General features: G+C 36.6%; 1 protein-coding gene across 12 annotated transcripts in view; it reads right to left on the bottom strand.

The window, feature by feature from the left end:
• Nucleotides 1-1947: 1947 nt before the first annotated feature.
• The window catches only part of CCDC88A (coiled-coil domain containing 88A), a 225316-nt gene continuing 205268 nt past the window's right edge, over nucleotides 1948-21995 (bottom strand). For 3 of the 12 annotated variants that reach the window (XM_058429136.1, XM_032178890.2, XM_058429133.1), the window contains exons 26-31: nucleotides 17434-17517; nucleotides 16238-16438; nucleotides 15572-15643; nucleotides 14207-14287; nucleotides 10644-10909; nucleotides 8570-10446 (exon numbers count right to left, since the gene is read on the bottom strand). In XM_058429136.1, coding sequence (XP_058285119.1) covers nucleotides 9454-10446; nucleotides 10644-10909; nucleotides 14207-14287; nucleotides 15572-15643; nucleotides 16238-16438; nucleotides 17434-17517 — 1697 coding nt within the window. In that variant the 3' untranslated portion in view covers nucleotides 8570-9453. Of the gene's footprint in view, nucleotides 5264-5776; nucleotides 5877-8569; nucleotides 10447-10643; nucleotides 10910-14206; nucleotides 14288-14311; nucleotides 15363-15571; nucleotides 15644-16237; nucleotides 16439-17433; nucleotides 17518-21995 lie in introns of those variants that run through there. The other 9 variants (XM_032178892.2, XM_032178894.2, XM_032178898.2 and 6 more) reach the window with 8 other exon arrangements.

Here is a 21995-nt window from a genome sequence, read left to right as displayed (position 1 = left end):
ATCGCTTCAATCCAGGAGGCAGAGGGTGCAGTGAGCCGAGAATGCGCCACTGCACTCCAACCTGGGTGACAGAGTGAGACTCTTTTTCTTTCTTTTTTCTTTAAAAAAAAAAAAGAGAAAAGTTATATTTATAGGCTGGCCTGATGGTAGTGAGTTATCTCAACTGATTGTTCAGTCAGTTACAGATGGAACTCCTTGTTCCACTCTTTCCTCCCTTTCCACTACTACACTTGACTGGTCTTAACAAAATATTACATTAAAAAATGTAGTTATGGACTATACGTTATTAAAAAGGATTTGAGGCCAGGTGTGGTGGCTTATGCCTGTAATCCTAGCACTTTGGGAGGCCAAGGGTGGGGGCAGATTGCTTGAGCCCAGGAGACTGGTTTGGGCAACATGGTGAAACCCTGTCTCTACAAAACACATAAAAATAGCTGTGCACGATGGCATGCGCCTGTAGTCCCGGCTACTTGGGAGGCTGAAGTGGGAGGATTACCAGGAAGTCCAGGCTGTAGTGAGCAGTGATCCTGCCACTACACTCCCACCAGGGTGACAGGGTGAGACCCTGTCCCCCACCCCCCAAAAAAGGATTTGTTTAGTCTTTGCTCAGAGGTTAGAAATGTGAACATGCAATTAGCCAGGCGTGGTGGCACATCCCTGTGATCCCAGCTACTTGGGAGGTTAAGACAGGAGAACTGAAAGAAATGTGAACATACTTTCAGAAAGAAATGTGAACGTACTCATCCAAGTTTCTTCTGTCCTCCAGGCTGTACTGAAGTTTTACTCATCCTCTTTCAGTCTTTTTTTTTTTTTTTTTTTCTGAGTCAGAGTCTCGCTGTGTTGCCAGGCTGGAGTGCAATGGCACCATCTCAGCTCACTGCAACCTCCGCCTCCTGGGTTCAAGCAATTCTCCTGCCTCAGCCTCCTGAGTAGCTGGGACTACAGGCGTGCACCACCACACCCAGCTAATTTTTGTATTTTTAGTAGAGACAGGGTTTCACCATGTTGACCAGGATAGTCTCGATCTCTTGAACGCGTGATCCGCCTGCCTCGGCCTCCCAAAGTGCTGGGGTTACAGGCGTGAGCCATGACCAGCCTACTCATCCCCTTTCAGTTATGGCATCTGAGACAGTATAAAATTTCAGGAAAATGTGGAGTCATCTGTTATATAAAAGCTAGTTCAAAAACAGAAAAGTTGACATTTTTTAAACCTCACTTAAATGTAAAAGAAATCCTTCATTAGTGGAGTGAGGATCTGATGTAGGCTATTCCTCTTCTCGTGGTCATGAAAATTCTAGTATTTCTTTCTAGTACAACCAAATGGGACTGTCTTTTGTTTCTGATTTTGTTTTTTTCTGAAATGGGATATTCTTAAAGAACCACATTTTCCTAAGTTTGATCATTCAAAAAGTAGTTTCCATCTGGTAGAAATATTGTACTTAATTTGTACCAAGTTGTGTTACTACAAGGCAAAATAAAAGTAATGACTTAGAATTATTCTAAGGTTCCTCTTAGTTTTTACGTACTTGGTATTCTATCTCTAACACAAAGTAGCCGTTTTAGGTTGCTTTGCATATGAAATGAAGGTACTAATGAATACACAGAAATTAAGTACCTTAGGTATCTGGTCTAATTGCCCTCCCCACCTTATAGGGAAAACAGGCCCAGAAAAACTGACTTGCCCAAGGATGAGGCCAGTTCCTTTGTCTCCCAAAGTCTAAGTGAAAATGAGAGATTCATTTGTGCAATCTATTAGGTTACACTTAAACCTATTTTGGGACTGATAAAATTGACAGACGCTCTTTCTCTCCAAACCCCTAATACTTATCACAAAATGAAATGACAGAATCAACTAAACAAGGTCATGGGTTATGTCTGACAATAGTTCTCTAGGGAAAACGGAAAGAAATAAAATAACACTTGGCTAAAATGATATCATTTTTAAATGATTACTAACCAGTTGTTACAAAAATCACCTCTTGGTTTTATTTCTTTTTATATTAGTTTGATACGTGAATGTTAGTCCAACTTAATTTTTGAAGGAGAAACAAAATGAAAAATGTTTTTTAAAAAACAAACAGTAGTGTCTCTTATCGTGAGTTAGATGCCTGTGACTGACATCAGCTATTACCAAGTAATAAACATTTTGCCATTCAACTCTAAATCCCTTATTAGCATTTGTTTTAAAGGAAATGTTACAGCTTTTATATTAATTGATTTGGTATTTAATAACAGTTATAAGTACAATGGTGGACACTGAAAAAGAAAACCCTTAATAGAAAAGAAAAAGACAATTTAAAATCAGATTTTGTTGAAGGGTGTTATAAGTGCAACTTTATCCATATGCATTCCTTTTAAGGCATTTTCATTGTCCAAATATCTCAACATGTACATCAAGGTTTATATTATAAAATGGGCTCCTTTTGTATTCATTCAAGACTTAAAGAAAAAATACATCTCAGGACAAAGTGTAGCTGAAAAGAAAAACACAAAAATTCACCACTCACAAAAAGTAACTTAAAATACAAAAGTCATTTAGTATACATTATTATTACTCCCCATTGTAATTCCAGATTTGGTACAGTATCTTTTTCATTTCCTGACATAAACCATTAAGACAGCACAGGCTGTAGTACTTCATTGTGAGGTGGCTACAACTCTATAATATGCACAGTGATTTTAAAATAGGCTTTTTGCATGCCTTGCATGAAAGGTGCTACATACAAACCTGTTTTGTGAACTCTTTGGTAACCACCAATTTAAAAATTTGGATGAAAGCATTTCCACATGGACAGATCTGAAGCACATTATTGGAGCTCTGAGCCAAAGCTATTACCCTGTATATTGATTCTTCAGTTTCCTTGAGGGGTTAGGTGTTGACTTAGAATAGAGCCAGATAATTTAAAGCATGTCAGGCCCCGGTTAGGAAAATGAAAATGGCTCTGATTAGTTTCCAGTTGGCTTTATTACTGTTTGGCAGAAGTTGTTTAGGGGAGAAGAGTGGCTTCCTACAAAGTTTGCTTCTCAAGGTATACTGGAGAAAGTAAAATATTCATGTGGTTACTATTGTCTAGTCGTTTCTTGAAATGGTATGAAAAAAGTGTGATGAATATAATTGAGATTATTCATATTTTTGTAGTCTCAATGTGTTCTCTTGGTTGTCTCTTTAATTGTCCCTTCTCAGGGTCAGCCTACTCAGATTCAGTACTTTACACGCTGTTTTCAGCATTTTCTGCTTGAAGCACTAATGCACTTAACCCAGCATGTTCTGTATTTTAGGATATTAGTGTTCTGGAGAGGTCAAGCTGTGATGTCACTCGCCCTCATTGGGCTACCTCACCACTCATTAAATTTCAGCTTTTCAGTAATTGTTCTGGGATGTGTTCTAGTTGTGCAAATTAGTTGCTAGCTAATATAAATCTAAGTTACCCACTAACTGTATTTAGCCATAACATAATTTCTATGTTTACTTTTATCCACCTAAAAATGAATGTACATTTTTTGACATGCAGTTGTCTCTAGACTGCTCTGATACCTATTATCAATGCGCTACTTGAATCCAGGGAGTTATGACAGAGAGAGATGTTTCAAAGTCTACGGAAAAGGTTTTAGATATTTCTGTTGTGCATTATTTGTATGTTAGTAAGAATCCTTTGTATTTACATTTACATAGCACCTTTCATCCAAGATTTTCAAAATGATTTAATGTTAACAGCATTTGGTGGTAAAACCTAAGTTATCCGTGGCATTGAAGTACGTAAGTTCAAGTTCTCTAAGTTCCATTTCCATTTAAACATGCTCTCTTTTTTATTGATGGTCTTTTGGAAATTAGACTGTGAACACAAATTGCTACTGGCCTAAGAAAGAGAGAGAGAGAGAGAGAGAGAGAAAGAGAGAGAGAGAGAGAGACTTTTCTTATGGTTACTGGGTTAGTGATGAAACCCACAACTCATAAACCACACACTATGGAATATGGAATTATTCCAAAAAGTTCTTTAGAGCTGGTAATGAAAGCCTAAGAAGTACACTGTTAAAATTTTAAAAAGTCAGTATGTTTCTCATTTCAGACCTTGAAGATTACTCTGATATTGATGTTAAATAATGAATTTGCATTAATGAGTATCAATGCATTTTTTGATTTCATAAGAAAATAAAACTGTGATATAAAATTGGAACTACTAAAAAAACCGATGTTTCCTTAGGTTAACTAAATCTATTTTTTTGTGCTTCTTCCAAATGTTTAAAGGTAACAAATGCATACAAATATTTCAAAAGTACCAATAACAGTTATCAACTTTAATGTAATATCATAAAGAAGAAAAAAATCATTAATAAATGATAGCCTTAATTATAAATGAGTTTCTGGCAAAATGCAGATCATAGTAAGTTATTTACATTATTTTTGCCATAAGAAGACTTCTTAAGCAACAGTCAGCTCTCAAGTTAAAAAAATGCACACACATACATAACCCAATACCGAAGAAATGAGTTAAAGCACAACAGCTTTATCTTGGGAATGCCATTTGCTGGAAAACCATCTTACTAAGAAAAGTTTCAGAAAAACACTCTTTACCGTGGGTTAACTTATGAATGCTTAGTGTTGCTTAATGGGAAATATGGAATGATTAATATCACTATAAATTTTTTATAACTCCTATTTCATTATGGATTTTTCAGATTTATCTTATAAACTGAATTTCTTTTGCATCAAAATAATTGGCTTTAAGAAAAAAAAAGTACCAACACATGCAGTCTGCTAACCAAATAAGGCTCTGACATGCCAAAACAATTTTCTCTGTATCTTGCTATAGAGTACATTCCACAAAATACTACAGCATTTAATTTAGGTTTACACAACTAAATATAAATGGCTAGATTTTGGCTAACACTTAGCAGAAGCATTAAGCAAACATGGACAAATTCATAAAACAAATGATGAAAAAAGCAGATTGTTCTTGGAGTACTTCTTTAAACACTTAACCTTAAAACACCTGGTCCTTAGCGAGAGAACGTCCTTTATTCAGTAGATCTTAACGGTACAAGGTATAGTAAGTCCTAAAACCTTTAAAAAATTTTGGCAGTTGAATCCAGTAGTGCTCCTTGATTCAAGGAATGAAGGTTTGTATTTCTTGCCTGCTCTATTCACGAAGGACTGTTAAAAGTCTCCTTAAAGATTTTTAAAAATGATTCCTATAGTTGCTAGGTGTCTTGTTACTTCAGAAATAAAGGCTTCATACTGAGAAACTGAAGGACACTTTTCTCTCTGTATTTAGTTGGAAGGTAGAAAGAAGAAAGAAAATATAAGAAAAGCTTGAAGAGAGACACAAAATACAGAGCAGCCACTATAAGAACAGCATGCACCAGGTATTTCTAAAAGAATGAGAATGACAGACAATCAGAGATAATTTTTGAGCGGCTCATCATAGAATAGGCATTTAGTTTACTCTCATTAATTTTCAAGAAAACTGTGGGGAAGTTGTATTCCTACCACAAAAGGCTTCAAACTAAAAAAGTAATTCCTAGAACATAATTCACTAGTAAAATTAAATTTAAAGTGAGAAAAAAACTTAAAAAAAAATACTTGTTCCTTGCGCTGACAGGTAAAAACCTATGGCAGCCAACTAATCTTGCTTCACTAGTAAGTAGAACAGAAAGTCAATGAATTAAGCAAGCAATATTTACATCTGTTAATGCAATGTGCACTTGTTTCACACTTAATTTGGTTAGTTTGTATAAATGAGACTAATCTCATTTACATTTTAAGCAGGAAACTCACCACTTGGCCCACATGTCATGTAGTGGGTAATAGAATTAGGAGCTTTGTTGCTCCCTAGACCTGCTTTTTGAATTTCTGCTTTCTTGTACTTTGTCCACATCTGCAGGAGAAAAGCATTTCATGTTATTTAGTCAAAGATGAAACAAAATACAATTCAGAAGATAAGAAATACACTCTCACTGAGTAGGGCAAGGAGAAGGAATCTGTAACTGTCTGGGAAAATTATTAATCTCATAGGCATCTCAATACTTAAAGATTGATTTTTATATTTTAAAGCTATAAGTAATATTCCTAGGAAAGCTACAATTTTTTAAAAAACTAAAACAATTACATTTCCCCCCTTAGTGCCAGATAGCCTTACTATGTTCATTTACTAAATGGTCACCTACAGTCTTAAACATAATCTTGCATGTAGTAGCAAAACCATCTGGAATGAAATATTTGTATTATTTACTAAGAAAACCAGGGCTTGATGCATATTTTATAGGCAAATAATGTTCCTCCTTAACATTGGTTAGAGCTAAAATTGCTTTGGTCAAAGGGGATGCAGTGCATAAGAATATGTTTATGATTTCTAGAAAGCTAGGCCAGGAATACTGAAAGCTATCCAGCTTCATCATTTATAAAATTAGGGTACTGAATCTTCGAATAGTTTTACAAATAATCCTTTGGAAAACTGGAGGTGTCTTAGAGGAAATAAGTGCAACTGCTCAATTGAGTCAGAGTTGCTTCACTTTTACTTTAAATGAAATTTGTTTTTTTAAAATTTGGGGCATCTATGTAAGATTTCACTTACAGAAAGTATTTTTTTTTTTCTTAAATGTTTGGGACACATTGGTTCCATATGATTTCTTTTTTTTTTTTTTTTTTTGAGACAGGTTCTCACTCTTTCGCCCAGCCCGGAGTGCAGTGGCGCGATCTCGGCTCACTGCAAGCTCCGCCTCCTGGATTCACGCCATTCTCTTGCCTCAGCCTCCCGAGTAGCTGGGACTACAGGCGCCCACCACTGCGCCCGGCTAATTTTTTGTATTTCTAGTAGAGACGAGGTTTCACCGTGTTAACCAGGATGGTCTCGATCTCCTGACCTCGTGATCCACCCGCCTCGGCCTCCCAAAGTGCTGGGATTACAGGCGTGAGCCACCGCGCCCGACCGGTTCCATATGATTTCTAAGGTATTTTCACCACTAAAAATTTGATTCCAAATGCTATGAAAAAACACTGATAAGAGCTAGTGTTGTGGCCAGTCGGCAGTGGCTCACGCCTGTAATCCCAGCACTTTGGGAAGCTGGTCAGGAGTTGGAGACTAACTTGGCCAACATGGTGAAACACCGTCTCTACTAAAATACAAAAATTTGCTGGGCGTGGTGGCATGCTCCTGTAATCCCAGCTGCTTGGGAGGCTGAGGCAGGAGAATCGCCTGAATCCAGGAGGCAGAGGTTTCAGTGAGCGGATATCATGCCACTGTACTCCAGCCTAGGCCACAGTGAGATTCCATCTCAAAAAAAAAAAAAAAAAAAATTACTAGTGTTGTTTTGGGGGAATTTTAGGACTCCACAGCGGGTGATGATTTCTGAAGTCTAGACTGTATTTTCCAACAGTCCTCAGGACACACGGACATGATACATATTTCTCTTACATGCACAGTGTATTTTTTTCTTTTGAAAACATGCTGCATATATACATATAGCTTTCTGGGTGGGAAATAGTTCTTTCCTATAAGTAAAATTTTGTAAAATAATCACATAATTTTAATATAATAGCATGTGATTTTTCAATGAATTTTAAATGAATAAATACAATATTTTAAAGTGTTATGGTCAGAATTATGATATCTAAAAAGTTGAAATAGCTGTGAAATAATCTTTGACTCGGTGTGGAAAAGAAGTAACACCAATTATAACATTTGTGTCATATACTGCCCCCATTTAATCTCAGCTATGTTTACCATTAAGTTTTATTACTGGCCTATGAAAAAACAAAAGGGAAAATATTAGCACCAAATATATTTGAAATGTTAGGACTGACCAGGAAGTAACTGACAATAAAATAGAAGGATGCAAAAAGTATATTAGGTGGTACTAAAATATGACAATCTTCTGATTGTGTTCATTTGATTACCTGTAGCAGAACCATTTTTTTTTGTAATAGCTATCAGAAAAAAAGTGTGATTACCAAGGAGACAAATTTCATTAGGAAATATTCTCTACAGATTTTTTCTTTGGTCCAGTTAATAACAACTTAATACAACAACAACAAGTATAACAATTTCATCCCCACATGGTCACATTTGATGGCATTCCTTCCAGGTGCCAGGCTGAGTCATTATCAGTAATATATAGGCTAAATCCAAATGGCAAAAAACATTCCAGAGAGAACGCTAATGTGTATTTCTCTGGAAGTAAACGGATCAGGGTTATGGGTTTTTTTTGTTTTTAGCATTCTAGGAGTTAGAGATTCAAATTTAGCTAATTTGCTTTAAAAGTGCTGTGAACACAAAAATAAAAGTTCTTTGCACTGGAGTCAAAGTTAACAAATATTTTCTTACTTTTTTTTTAAGCTAAAGAGTGTATTTATTCTTAGTTCTAAAATTTGTTCTACTAGAAACATGTTTGTTTAAATGGTTACAAGTTCTAATTTTACATTTTAGTGTGATTATTCATTTTAAAAAATTCTGTTTTAAGGACATACAAATATAATTTAATAATAGATTAATTATAGAAGTAACAATTTTTACCACTTTGTAAACTTGCTACCCTTTTTGATTAGAAGTAAAAATACAAATTTCCAACACAATGAGTATAATTTGGTTTATTTCTCTTTGACTGTATATAAAAAAAGAACTGGAAAAACTATTGTATTAACTGATTTCAAGTATAGAAGCCATCTTGAAGAAAAGACAGTTACTTGAGCTCTTGTATTTATCAGATGATGAAAAGTGCAGAGAAGAAACAATAAATACAAATGTTCCTAGTCACTGTGTAAATCACATTTAAATTTGATGGGGTTTTCTAAGAATAACACTAAGTTTATAAGTATTAACAATTTTTTAAATCTGAAAAATGTTTTATAAATATGGGTATTAGTTAATATTTGTTATATAAAGTGTTGAATTATTAACTATTTCTTTAAAACAGGACAGATGGCCTAATTAAATGACAAAAGAAAACAACATCTTTTTACATTTTCCCTACTGATACTGTACATGTGCAATATAAAGTACACATTCTGGAAGAAAAAAAGGAGTGAGAGTCAGAGCAAGTGAGGGGTGGGAAGAGGAGGAAGGGAGGGAGGAAATGAACATTTTTTTCCAGAAGCAACAAAGCAAGTATGACTTGGAAATGTCTTCTTAAGAGAGCATGCAACTGTTTTAACATGCTTCTGGATATCAAAGTAACAATCAGGCAACAAAAAATGTGAAGGAGGAGCATATATGGTTAAGGTTTTTAAAGGCATGCAGAAAATGGACAAAGTAATTAATATTTCATGCAGGTTTTGGTGTGGTTACACATTCACATTAATATACATGCCATCATGTACAGCTGAACACTGTGCAACAATTTTAAATAAAAAAATAAAAACCTAGCCAAATGATATTTTGTTAACAGCAACTTTTCAAATCATATTAGAGAAGCAGTGTATATCAAATAACATCAATATATTATATTGTGCAGTTTTGATCATATACAACCATATTCATACCAAACAGTTTGATTATCCTCAGAAACCAACAATGCAGCTTCTGTGTCATCAGGATAGAGGCATGCAGAAGTGACAAGATTGTTGCTATTTATAGAAAACTGTAGGTTACTATTACTAGGGTTCTGATGATCAGAAAACTGTTGATTTTCTTTCTGTGCAGGTTTATCCAAAGAGGCAGAAGCCTGGTCAGATATTCTGATGACTGGCCTAGGAGGTAACCCACTTATGTTACTAACTAATTCTGTGTTCAGGGATAAGAATGGCTGAGATGAATGCGCCACAGTAAATGGTCCTATGCTATCTTTTGCCAACATTCCGAATGCATCACTAGGCATCCTAATAGTGGCAAAAGTTTGGTTTAGAAAATGTGACCTTTCTGTTCTTGAGTTTCTAGCCTGGGCATATAGAGGCTCAGGCATGTCTATAGCTAAATCATTTTGGGCACAAGAATCTATAGTATGTGTTGGGCTGTCAAGTATATGAGAGGACCACTGGTGTAAATGGTACTCACTAGATGCTGCAGTGGTGTTGCTGTCAGCAGCAGCTGGTGGTGAATCAACTGATACAGGCAGTCTACTGTCCTTGGTCAAAAAATCATGGATGCTTGTCCTTCGTGTAGTTCCTTCAGCAGTTGAGATCACGCTGCTTGCACGAGGTAAAGTGGCATAAGGGTTACTATCTTTTGATTGTCGTGACAGAGAAGATTCTTTTACTAATTTTATCTTTCCTTGAGTGCCTGGTGTAGGTTTTCCTGCAGAACTAATGAAGTAGGTATCTTCAGTTTTTCGAGGACCAGGTCTCAAAAACTCAGGCTTAGTTGTCCGTCTATCATAGAAGTCCCCTGGGGTTTTTCCACTTACTGACCTGGCCAGACCACAGCTAACTGGTTTATCTTTTCCCAAAAAGTCAGAAGAGACAGACAAACTTTTCATTACTTCATCTAAAAGATTCTCTTGACTTGAGGACTTTATCTGTTTAAAAAAAAAATTCAAAGCAGATTAGTGAATATAGTGCCATGTTTTTACCTTCTTGATTTAGCAGATTGTGCAATATAAAATTGTGGGTACCTCTTAATACTCCTTAACTTAAAAAAAAGCTCTGAAGTTCAATTATAGAAATTTAACTTGTGGTGTTCATCTAAATTAAGGTCATCATAGATAAAACTAACCTGTATTGAGGTAAGCTTATTGCTTTCTTCCAAAAACTGTTGTAGAGTAACGACTTCACTTCCAGGGGAACCAGTTTTGATCTTGTGATGTCGACTCTCCAGTGTTTCAGATATTTTGTGCTGGAGCACTGGGCTTGATCTGGTCTGCCTTTTCAAGTACTGGATTGGACTGCTACCACTGCTGGACCAAGCCTCATGGTCATGAAGCAGGCTAAATTCTCCACTGCTGTGGCTTTGTGGCCTGCTTTGGTTATTAACTGCACCTGCTTTTGGAGTAAATAGGGTGTTGAGATTTCAATAATAGAATTGAGATTAATACTTTATGAGTAATAACATTTGTTGACTGCGTGCTAATTATATGAACAGCCAAATTTACTTTCAAGCTTTATTTAGAAATGCTTAGTAAACCATGTCAATCTTTTGTCAGTCTAACAATTGTCTGCCATAGCCTGCTTCCTTATTTTGTCAAACTGACAACTATTGTAAGCTCCACAAGGGCAAAGACTTGCTTTTACTATCATACTCAGAGCCTAAACAGAGCCTCATACAAAGCATTCAATATATTTGTTGAGTAAATGAATGAATAAATAAATAAGTGAATAATATATTTTTTAAAATTCAGGTTCAAATAGTTATAAAATGCCTTGCAGGCCAGGCGCGGTGGCTCACGCCTGTAATCCCAGCACTTTGGGAGGCCAAAGCAGGCAGATCACGAGGTCAGGAGTTGGAGACCAGCCTGGCCAATATGGAGAAACCTCGTCTCTACTAAAAATACAAAAAATTAGCCAGGCGTGGTGGTGCATGCCTGTAGTCCCAGCTACTCAGGAGGCTGAGGCAGGAGAATCGCTTGATCCTGGGGGGCAGAGGTTGCAGTGAGCAGAGATCGCACCACTGCACTCTGGCCTGAGACTCTGTCTCAAAAATAAAAATAAATAAAATGCCTCACAATTTAGGATAAGAACATGATTAGATGAAATATATATATATTTATATATTATATATATAAAATATTATATATAAAATATATATTATATATAATATATATAAAATATAATATATATAATATATATGTGTGTGTGTGTGTGTATTTTTTTTTTTTTTGAGATGGGGTCTCGCTGTGTCACCCAGGCTGGAATGCAGTGGCACGATCTTGGCTCACTACAACCTCCGCCTCCTGGGTTCAAGTGATTCTCTTGCCTCTGCCTCCCAAGTAGCTGGGATTACAGGCATGTGCCACCATGCCAGGCTAATTTTTATACTTTTAGTAGAGACAGGGTTTCACCATGTTGGCCAGGTTGGTCTCTAACTCCTGACCTCAGGTGATCTGCCCACCTCGGCCTCCCAAAGTGTTGGGATCACAGGCATGAGCCACCACACCTGGCTCATTAGGTGAATTTTATATTATTTCAGTATGTTAAGACGAAAAACTGTTCTAAACGCATAAAATTCTATTTTAATTATTTGCTTATCTAAGAAGTCCTCATTACTACTTGAAGGCTTCTCTGTTCATCCTGCATGAACAACTTTAAACATTTAAAAAAATTTAAATAGCATACATATAAGGAAAGTTAAATAAAGACACGAAGCAATTACTTACAACATTTCAGTAAAAGTATAAAATCAAATATGTAGTGCTTTATTCTTTTTTAAATGTCTTGATCATCTTATTGTTCTTGCTGTCCACTGTTGATATGGTGCCTATATAACCTTAAAAGACTCAGTTGACATTAAGCAACTATATAAAATGCAAATTAGCTAGTTCTAGAATTAAGCTCCCTCAAATCTATGGTGTTCCTTAAGAGCACTGATTTGTTTTGATCACGAACAAACTGGACATCAAAACAGAAAATGCAACTTTCCATTGTTTCCCAGTCACAGAGAGTAAAGTGGGCCATGAAAGAATTTGGCTCAAGTTATGTAACATTTTACAAAAGTAAGAGTTTCTTAAATTTTCAAATCAGAAAAAAAAATCATATTTTCAGATTACATTTTTATACTGGATATAAAAACGTTTTTAATTAAATAATTTATTTCTTTTAAGGCTAGTCAAATGTAGTGGGAGTGGGGAAGGAACAAAGAAATCTGCAAAACATGATAAAAATTAAAAAAAAAAAAAACCACCTCAAAATTAGGTATTTCAGATCACTGTAATAATGTCATAGCATTAATTGATAAAATAAAATTACAACTGAGACAAAATAATTTTATAATCCAAAAACGAACAAAACAAATGCATTCTTTGTAACCTGACAATTCTGGAGTACAGACAGTAACTATGATACATTGGTTAAATAATTCAGAGGCTGGATGAGGTGGCTCACTGGAGCTCAGGAGTTCGAGACAAGCCTGGGCAACATGTTAGAAACCCTGTCTCTAACAAAAATACAAAAAAAACTAGATGGGCATGGTGGCATGGGTCTCTAGTCCCAGTTACGCAGGAGGCTGAGGTGGTAGGATCGCTTGAGTCTGGGAGGCAGAAGTTGCAGTGATTTGAGATAGTACCACTGCACTCTAAGCCTGGGTGACACAGCGATAACCCGTCTCAAAAAAAAAAACAAAACAAAAACAAAAACAAAAACCTTCCAGGCCAGGCATGATTACAGGTGGCTCACACCTGTAATCCCAGCACTTTGGGAGGCCAAGGCAGGTGGATCACCTGAGGTCAGGAGTTCAAGACCAGCCTGGTTAACATGGTGAAACCCTGTCTCCACTAAAAATACAAAAAATTAGCTGGGTGTGGTGGTGGTTGGCACCTGCAGTTCCAGCTACTTGGGAGGCTGAGACAGGAGAATGGCTTGAACCTGGGAGGTGGAGGTTACAGTGAGCTGAGATCACACCACTGCACTCCAGCCTGGGCGACAGAGTGAGATTCTGTCTCAAAACAAACAAACAGCTCCCAGAATCTGAGTAGGCAGTATATCTTTGAGGAAAAAGGTATCAGTCAAGGTTTCCAGACATTTACTTAAATACCTCACCTTGGAATGCATATTTAAAAATTAAGAAAAAAAATCTTGAAATAATTCCTTATATGAGCCAAATGCATTCATATAGTTCTTGTTCAATATATATATATAGATATAGATATAGATATCTATCTATCTATATATACACACACACATACACACACACAAATAGTTGTTTCTCAAACACAAAATCCTTCCCCTTATTTTGTGGATAAATTAAGCCAAACATATTTCTAAAATATGAGTAATGTGAGTTCAATGTCCATGCATCATAAGAAAATGAAGGACAATCATTTTCACGTCAAAGACAAAATGTCAGTAGAATAAGGACATATAGATAATTTTGATGTATAAATGTTACCATAAGACTTTTATCTGTGAAGATGAAAAACTAAACTAAATAACTGCTCCTGTTTTTACATTTGTATACATTGAAATACATTTGTATTACAATATGTAAAGTATAAAATGTTCCAAACAACTATGTTCCAAACATAGATGATTTGGATTTCATGCTTTACCCCAGAAACTTCATCCCATCTCCCACCTTTAAATACTGGAAATGGATAGAGCGCATTAATAAATTTACCTACAGCATACCTTTGACTTCATGTAGTGAAGCATTATTATTGCTATTGCTAGTGGATGTTCTGCCACTATCAAGGCTGGCTGGTCTTGAAGCTAAATGAAAAAACCAGGAGACAGTGTGATAAAACTTCTAGCTGATGATGCTGATGAGCTTTTACATTCTGATTACAGAATGCTTTGAGGAAGCAATCATGCATACTTTCACAAGATGAGCATGCCCAGATTAGAAAGCAAATTTCCAGATAGTTCATTGAGACACTTTAGAACAGGACACTTCTGAAACAATAGTTGAGATTCAAAGAGGAGGCTAAAGTACATATTTAGATTTGAAAATGAGTTCTAGATGGATATGCCAGGAGTGTTTTAGTTGAATACAATGACATATCCCGCCAGATCCCCCAAAATGCTATTGATTGGGTCACTTACAACAGATCAGACAAGGAACTCTGCACATTGCAGAGATGCCAAGAAGAGGAGGAATACAAGCATCTATACAGTTAATGTCCTGTATTCCTATCTGTAAAAAGGGTAACAATTGTATAATTAACACTGCCCTATGCTAACTCTTAAAACCCTGCTTACATTAAAATTCCTTTAACATGTTATCCACTTATTGCCAATAGTTTGGTGAGATATGATTTTCCAGACAGAAATGGAAAAGTCTGAAATACTCAACATTGCCCAAAAATTGGTTTCTTTTTAGTCAGAGTCTCGCTCTGTCGCCCAGGCTGGAGTGCAATGGCACAATCTTGGCTCAGTGCAACCTCCGCCTCCTGGGTTCAAGCGATTCTCCTGCCTCAGCCTCCCAAGTAGCTGGGATTACATGTGTCTGCCACCACACCCAGCTAACTTTTGTATTTTTAGTAGAGATGGGGTTTCTCCATGTTGGCCAGGCTGGTCTCGAACTCCTGACCTCAGGTGATCCGCATGCCGTGGCCTCCCAAAGTGCTGGGATTACAGGCGTGAGCCACTGTCCCTGGCCCAAAAATTGGTTTCTTAAAGTTCATCCTTTAAAACAGATATTTTTAATATTTTAAACTAATATGTATTTTAAATTGGCATTTTAAACCAATGGTAAAATGCAACTCTTATAACTTTAATCTTATACAAAAATGGTAAGAAAATTACCTTTGAAGACTGTGCAGGCATACTTTATAAATGACCTTGGCTAAAACAGAGAACATTTAGATGAAGCAATTATCTTAAAAGAGGCAGAAGGGAGTATTAGGTTTGAAGAAATGGTAGAGGTAACTATGAGATGCAGGATAGAGAAAACATGCTTGCTGGCAATGCCGCATTCACCTATTAAATGCAAGAGTCCTAGCATTCCCATTCTGTATTTAATGTGTACTCTCTAAATAAAGTTCATTATCTTACCATGAACTCTTGATCCCGTACTAGAATCATCACTAACACCTTGTGGACTTATGTCTTCAAAGGATGTAGTATCTACATAAAATAGCAAAATGGATATAAAGATATTTTTGCAATAAAAAACCATTATCAAATTTTATTTACATAGAATATGGAAATTGTTTTTCAATCATGTATAACGCAGCTTGACTTAACATATTTCATAGACTCAACTAGAAACTGGAACTAGGAATAAGAAAAATGGCAACTCTCATTAGAGTTGACTTGCTTAGGGAAAACACCAAAAGCAATGAAACAATCTCCCCTCTGACCCTGCAAAGCAAAACAAGAGCCTGGGTTGTTCTAGGTAGTTGTATTGGAAGTTGTAGTGCTTTTAGTTTTTAGAAAACTAGCATTGCCTTCTTTTATCACTCTTTACCTGGTTTACTTCTTGTTTTCTTGTTAATTCATTAGCTGTTTATTATGAAAGGAGGCCTGGAAAAGATTTTAGTTATTTGTATAATGTTTTAAATTTTTAAAATGATTTGAAAGTTCCTCCAAATCCAATACAGATCATGTTTTGATAATTATTTCAGGTTGCTGCTTTTTAAAAAGTACACAGGGACAAGTCAAATTAAAATTCTTGTTGCCAACAGTTATACCACAGTGCAAATAGCAGACGGCCTATACCTTTATTATTAACCAACTGCTTGGATCTGAAGCCTGCAGAAGAGTTGACAGTTGAAAAGTTGATGGCTGTAGTAGAGAAGGCCATAGCTCCCAATTCTTTTCTCCTTTTACCCGTTGAAATATCATCAGGAACCTCCAAATTCTCAGTACTACCTGTCCACTGTCCTGCTAGGACCATGGACTGTACCAGGTCATTCATGGCTGGGATGCAAATGAAAGCAAATGAATCAGCATGGTTAATGTATTTGTTCTTATTTCTATTTTGTAGTATAAATACTGTGGTTTTTGTCTATGAATTAATGCAAATGGACATAAAAAATTGTAACCACATGGTCATTTAAATTATGACATGCATTCAGCTGAATGAAATGAGTAGGCCAAAGGCTGATAAATTTCAATAAATACTTTTATCCCACCTCCACCCCCTTTAAAAGACAGAGAAAGGAATTTTACTAAGTATGACTGCCATGCTATTGTGCAGCGATGTGCTAAAACTTTAATTAGCAGCCTTCACAACGTGGTTTTGTGGTGACAAAAATGGAATGAATAAAGGTAAGATGGAGAGCAGTTCTTATATAGCATCATTATTGAAAATGAAAGTCCTTGGTCAGAGCAGGTTACTGAAGAAATTATTCATTTTATGACTCAATAAGTATACCATTCAATAAAAACCTGAAAGAGATGATATCCAAAGTGACAGACACTTAATGTGATTATGTAACTACCCATGCCACATAAAAAAAGAAAATCCAGAATATTATTATTTAAAGAATGACAAGCATTTTCAAGGGTTTTTGGCCATTTTATTTATTTAATTAATCTGGTTCATTAAAGGAAATTAATTTCTAAAGCTAAACGTTTTGTTATATTCTTCTTAAGTAAACTTCTTTGGGAAAAAATCTCTATGGCATATAAAATAAAGGGTTTTTTTTCTGCCAATTTTTAGAAAGCACTGGAAATTTACGAGTAAGTTACATGTATGACTAGAAATGTGCACGTATATGTATCAGTGGACATATACATAATGCAAATTCAGTGCCACTTGAAAAAAAAATTCTTCTAGCTCCTTATATTAGAGGAAGACTGGGCTCTGCAAAATAAGGAAATTGGCACAGTCCAGAGAAAGGTTAGTGAAAAATTAGTAATGAAAGCCAGTGTAGTCAGTTGAAAGAAGCTGAACTGTCATAAAGTCTTACACATGGAACGACGGTAGCAGGCCTTCATTTTGTCTTTATCCTTCGGTCTGTTCCTCAAAAAGGGCAGTCTTTTCAGTGCAACCACTTTAATGTCAGAGCATGAGGAAAAACAGAAACAGGGAAATGAAAGAAAAAAGGGAGAAGAACAGATGGGAGTTAAATGTTGAAATTAAGGACAGAAATGAATGTTCGAGTTTTAGCTATGTATGCTATATTAAGGCTATTATTCTCATGCTGCTGAGTGATAATGAAATATGAAATATGTACTTTGATATTTTAAAATACTTGGAAAAGCACTGAAGACAATGATGAGGAACATATACTTTTTTTTTTTTTTTTTTTTGAGACGGAGTTTTGCTCTTGTTGCACAGGCTGGAGGGCAATGGTGCGATCTCAGCTCACCGCAACCTCCGCCTGCGATTCTCCTGCCTCAGCCTCCCTAGTAGCTGGAATTACAGGCATGCGCCAACATGCCCGGTTAATTTTGTATTTTTAGTAGAGATGGGGTTTCTCCATGTTGGTCAGGCTGGTCTCGAACTCCCAACCACAGGTGATCCACCCACCTCGGCCTCCCAAAGTGCTGGGATTACAGGCGTGAGCCACCACGCCCGGCCTGAGGAACATACACTTTTTTTTTTTTTTTTTTTTGAGATGGAGTCTTGCTCTGTTGCCCAGGCTGGGGTGCAGTGGCGCAATCTCGGCTCACTGCAAGCTCCACCTCCCGGGTTTGTGCCATTCTCCTGCCTCAGCCTCCCGAGTAGCTGGCACTACAGGCGCCCACCACAACGCTCGGCTAATTTTTTGTATTTTTAGTAGAGATGGGGTTTCACCCTGTTAGGATGGTCTCCATCTCCTGACCTCGTGATCCACCTGCCTCAGCCTCCCAAAGTGCTGGGATTACAAGCGTGAGCCACCGCGCCCAGCCTGGAACATACACTTTTAAAGCTTGGCTTGGTTACAGTCCTATAAAAACAGGAACTGATTAGAATTATTTATGCAGGGATCAATTTTCCTAGTTAAGTTGTAAAGGTAAACCTTTAAAATGAAGGCTATTGGTGGTTCACAGAGTCTACATGATGAAAATGTACAAGGCTTTTGAAGTCTCTATTTTAACTGTTTTAACTTTTTAAACATAAGTTAAAATATTTATTTTGGAAAACAAAAATAACTTAGGAAAATGCACATTCTACCACAGTATTTTATTAATATAAAGCAACAAAAATTAGGGTGCCCAGGGGATGTTTAAAAGAGTCTTAAAAAACTTTAAGATTTCGAGGCATGGTAGCTTCTGCCTGTAATCCCAGCATTTTGGGAGGCCAAGGCAGGAGGACCACTTGAGCCCAGGAGTTCAAGAACAGCCTGGGCAACAGAGGGAGAACCCATCTCTACAAAAAATTAGCCACGTGGTGGTGAGCACCTGTAGTCCTAGCTATTCTGGAGGGTGAGGCAGGAGGATCGCTTGAGCCCAGGAGTTCAAGGTTGTAGTGAGCTATGATCACGCCACTGCACTCCAGCCTGGGTGACAGAAGGAGACCCTCTCTCAAAAACAAAACAAAACAAAACTCAAAAAAACCTTTCATTAGTTTATTACACTTTAATAAAGAAAATAAATTCCTTCTTGGTTTAAACTGGATTCTGGTGCATTATTTAGCAGCACCACTGAAATAAAAATTCTTTTGACCAAAGTATTTCTAAAGATTAAATAAACAATCACATTAAGTTCATTTTACAAAAGATTGGTTGGGGGAAAGAGGGGAAAAAAAGTATTTTGATAGTAGTAATAAGCATTAGCAATAAGCTCCGATAAACCTAAAAAATAAGGAGGTACCCCAAAGCAAGCAAAAATGAGAGAAGAGTATAACATTTTTAGATATTTTGAAGAGCTTTTTGAAGGAATTTGATTTTGTGAAGAAAAGTTAGGATTATCGCTAAAATATAGGAGTCATTAGAACAAAAATAAAAACATTCACTAGAGTCACTAACCATTCTTAAGCTACATTTTAGTAAGATTTAACTATAAAAATTATTGTATCTTTTTAGAAATGTAATTTAGGAATTAGGAAAAACAATTTGCATAAAGACCTAAAAACATATTATTCACTATCTATTTAATAACTACATTCTTTCTCAGTGTTTGCTGTCATCGTGTAAATAGTCACAGCTCTTTTGACAAACTAACAAGTATCATTCATTAGAGAGAGTGCAATGGACATACAGCTCTTTAACTTGTTTGATTGCTATTAGGAGCAGTCATGATTCATTTAAGCTTTTAGTTTGACCTATTTCTTTTCAAGCTTAGTAAACACAGCTGTTTTCAATGATTAAAAAGAAATGAACCGAAAGCAATATAAAAATGGACACTTAGATAAAACAAAGCTGAGTGGTTGCAGCATGCACATGTTGTCTTGTTTACTTTTCTTTTTCTGTTTTTAATTTTTTTTCCAAGGACTGCTTTACTGACAGATACTCTTCCAAAATGGACAGGATGAAAGGAGTTTTATATTTGTCAGGAAGAAATGATTCTTCTTATAGCAATGAGTTTGTATATATACAATGTTCATTTCCCAAACATACTGAAATTAAGGGAACATTAGTATTTGTTGGGTTTGGGGTTTATTTTAAAAATTCTAAAACTGAACAGTTGTAGGAAAGGAGAATATCACTTCCTTCTGATTCTTATTCTGGATGTTTCAGCAGAGAATATGAAATGATGACAGATTTATACCTAAACAGACAAGATGACTTCAAAAAAGACTTTGGTGCCTCTCTTATGTATGCTTATATCTGAATTGACATTTTTTTCTTTTAAAGCCAGGCACAGTGGTTCACGCCTGTAATCCCAGCACTTTGGGAGACCAAGGCAGGAGAATAGCTTGAGGCCAGGAGTTTGAGACCGGTCTGGGCATAATAAGTGAGACCCTGTCTCTAAAAAACAATGAAATAAAATAACAATTGCCAGTGCAGTGCTGTTTTCCTGTAGTCCCAGCTATTTGGGAGGATGACGCTGAAGCAGGAGGATCCCTTGAGTCCAGAAGTTCAAGACTGCGGTGAGCTATCATTACACCACTGCGCTCCAGCTTGGGCAACAGAGTAAGACTCCATTTCTTAAAAAAAAAAAAATCTTCCTTTAAAAAAAAATTAAGTATACCTATTACCATTTCTTTGTTTTTTGTTTTTTTTTTTTTGAGATGGAGTGTCGCTCCTGTCGTGCAGGCTGGAGTGCAGTGGCGTGATCTCGGATCACTGCAAGCTCTGCTTCCTGGGTTCATGCCATTCTCCTGCCTCAGCCTCCCGAGTAGCTGGGACTACAGGGGCCCGCCACCATGCCCAGCTAATTTTTTGTATTTTTAGTAGAGACAGGGTTTCACCATGTTGGCCAGGATGGTCTTGATCTCTTGACCTTGTGATCTGCCCGCCTCAACCTCCCAAAGTGCTGGAATTACAAGCATGAGCCACCGCGCCCAGCCCCATTTCTTACTTGGTAAGATGTCAGATATTTTATATCCAAAGATAACAGATAAAATTAAGTTATCTGCCATCTTTTAAACAAAACCTGATCTCTCTAAAACAGTAACTACTCGGAGGATTTGTATAGATTTACTTGGTGGACAAAACCAGACAGCAAAAGACCCAGGGTAACAATAATTTTATGTAGGGATATAGAATTATAAAACTGCTTGAGACACACACACACACACACACGTACATATACATATATGTGTGTATATGTACATATATATGTGTGTGTATATATACGTGTGTGTGTATATATAAGTGTCTATGACTTTTTTTGTTGCTTACCTATGGATTCTAGTTTTTAGGCTGCTATACTTGCATTCTGAAATATATCCCATAATTTTATTTTATTTTTTTGAGATGAAGTCTCGCTCTGTCACCTAGGCTGGAGTGCAGTGGTGCAATATTGACTTACTGCAATCTTCACCTTCCAGGTTCAGGCGATTCTCCTGCCTCAGCCTCCTGAGTAGCTGGTGCATGCCACCACACTGGGCTAATTTTGGATTTTTAGTAGACACGAGGTTTCACCATGTTGGCCAGACTGGTCCTGAACTCCTGACCTCAAGTGATCTACCCGCCTCAGCCTCCCAAAGTGCTGGGATTACAGGCATGAGCCACCGCGCCTGGCCTATAGCCCGTAATTAATGCCTAATATCCTATACCCTAAAATACTATGTTTTCAGAGATAATTCACCTGAGCCAAAACACTGTGAATAGTTTTTTGAGTGTTTTGAGAGTTGCCCATTTGGAGAGTCTACCCCTGGGAGAAGCAGCAGCTGCATTTACATGCTGTTTCAAAAGAATGGAATGTGTGTGTGTGTGTGTGTGTGTGTTCAATTAGTGACACTGGTGATAGTGTGAGAGGATTCAAAGTATCCTGTTCACATATTTTGTAAGGACTTTCACAGTAGTCAACTTCTTAGACATCTTTAAAAAATTTTTCTGATTTTCTTGGAATATACTTCCAAAGCTTTTACTTTGCTTTTACTGTTTAAGCATACTAGTAATGAAATTAAAAGGTTATAATTGTATAGAGCATATTATAA

The sequence above is a fragment of the Hylobates moloch genome, unplaced genomic scaffold (genome assembly GCF_009828535.3).
Source record: "Hylobates moloch isolate HMO894 unplaced genomic scaffold, HMol_V3 SCAFFOLD_15, whole genome shotgun sequence".
In the NCBI taxonomy this organism is placed as follows: domain Eukaryota; kingdom Metazoa; phylum Chordata; class Mammalia; order Primates; family Hylobatidae; genus Hylobates; species Hylobates moloch.
The sequence above is the reverse complement of the archived record's forward strand: the minus strand, read 5'-3'. Positions and strand labels throughout refer to the sequence as shown.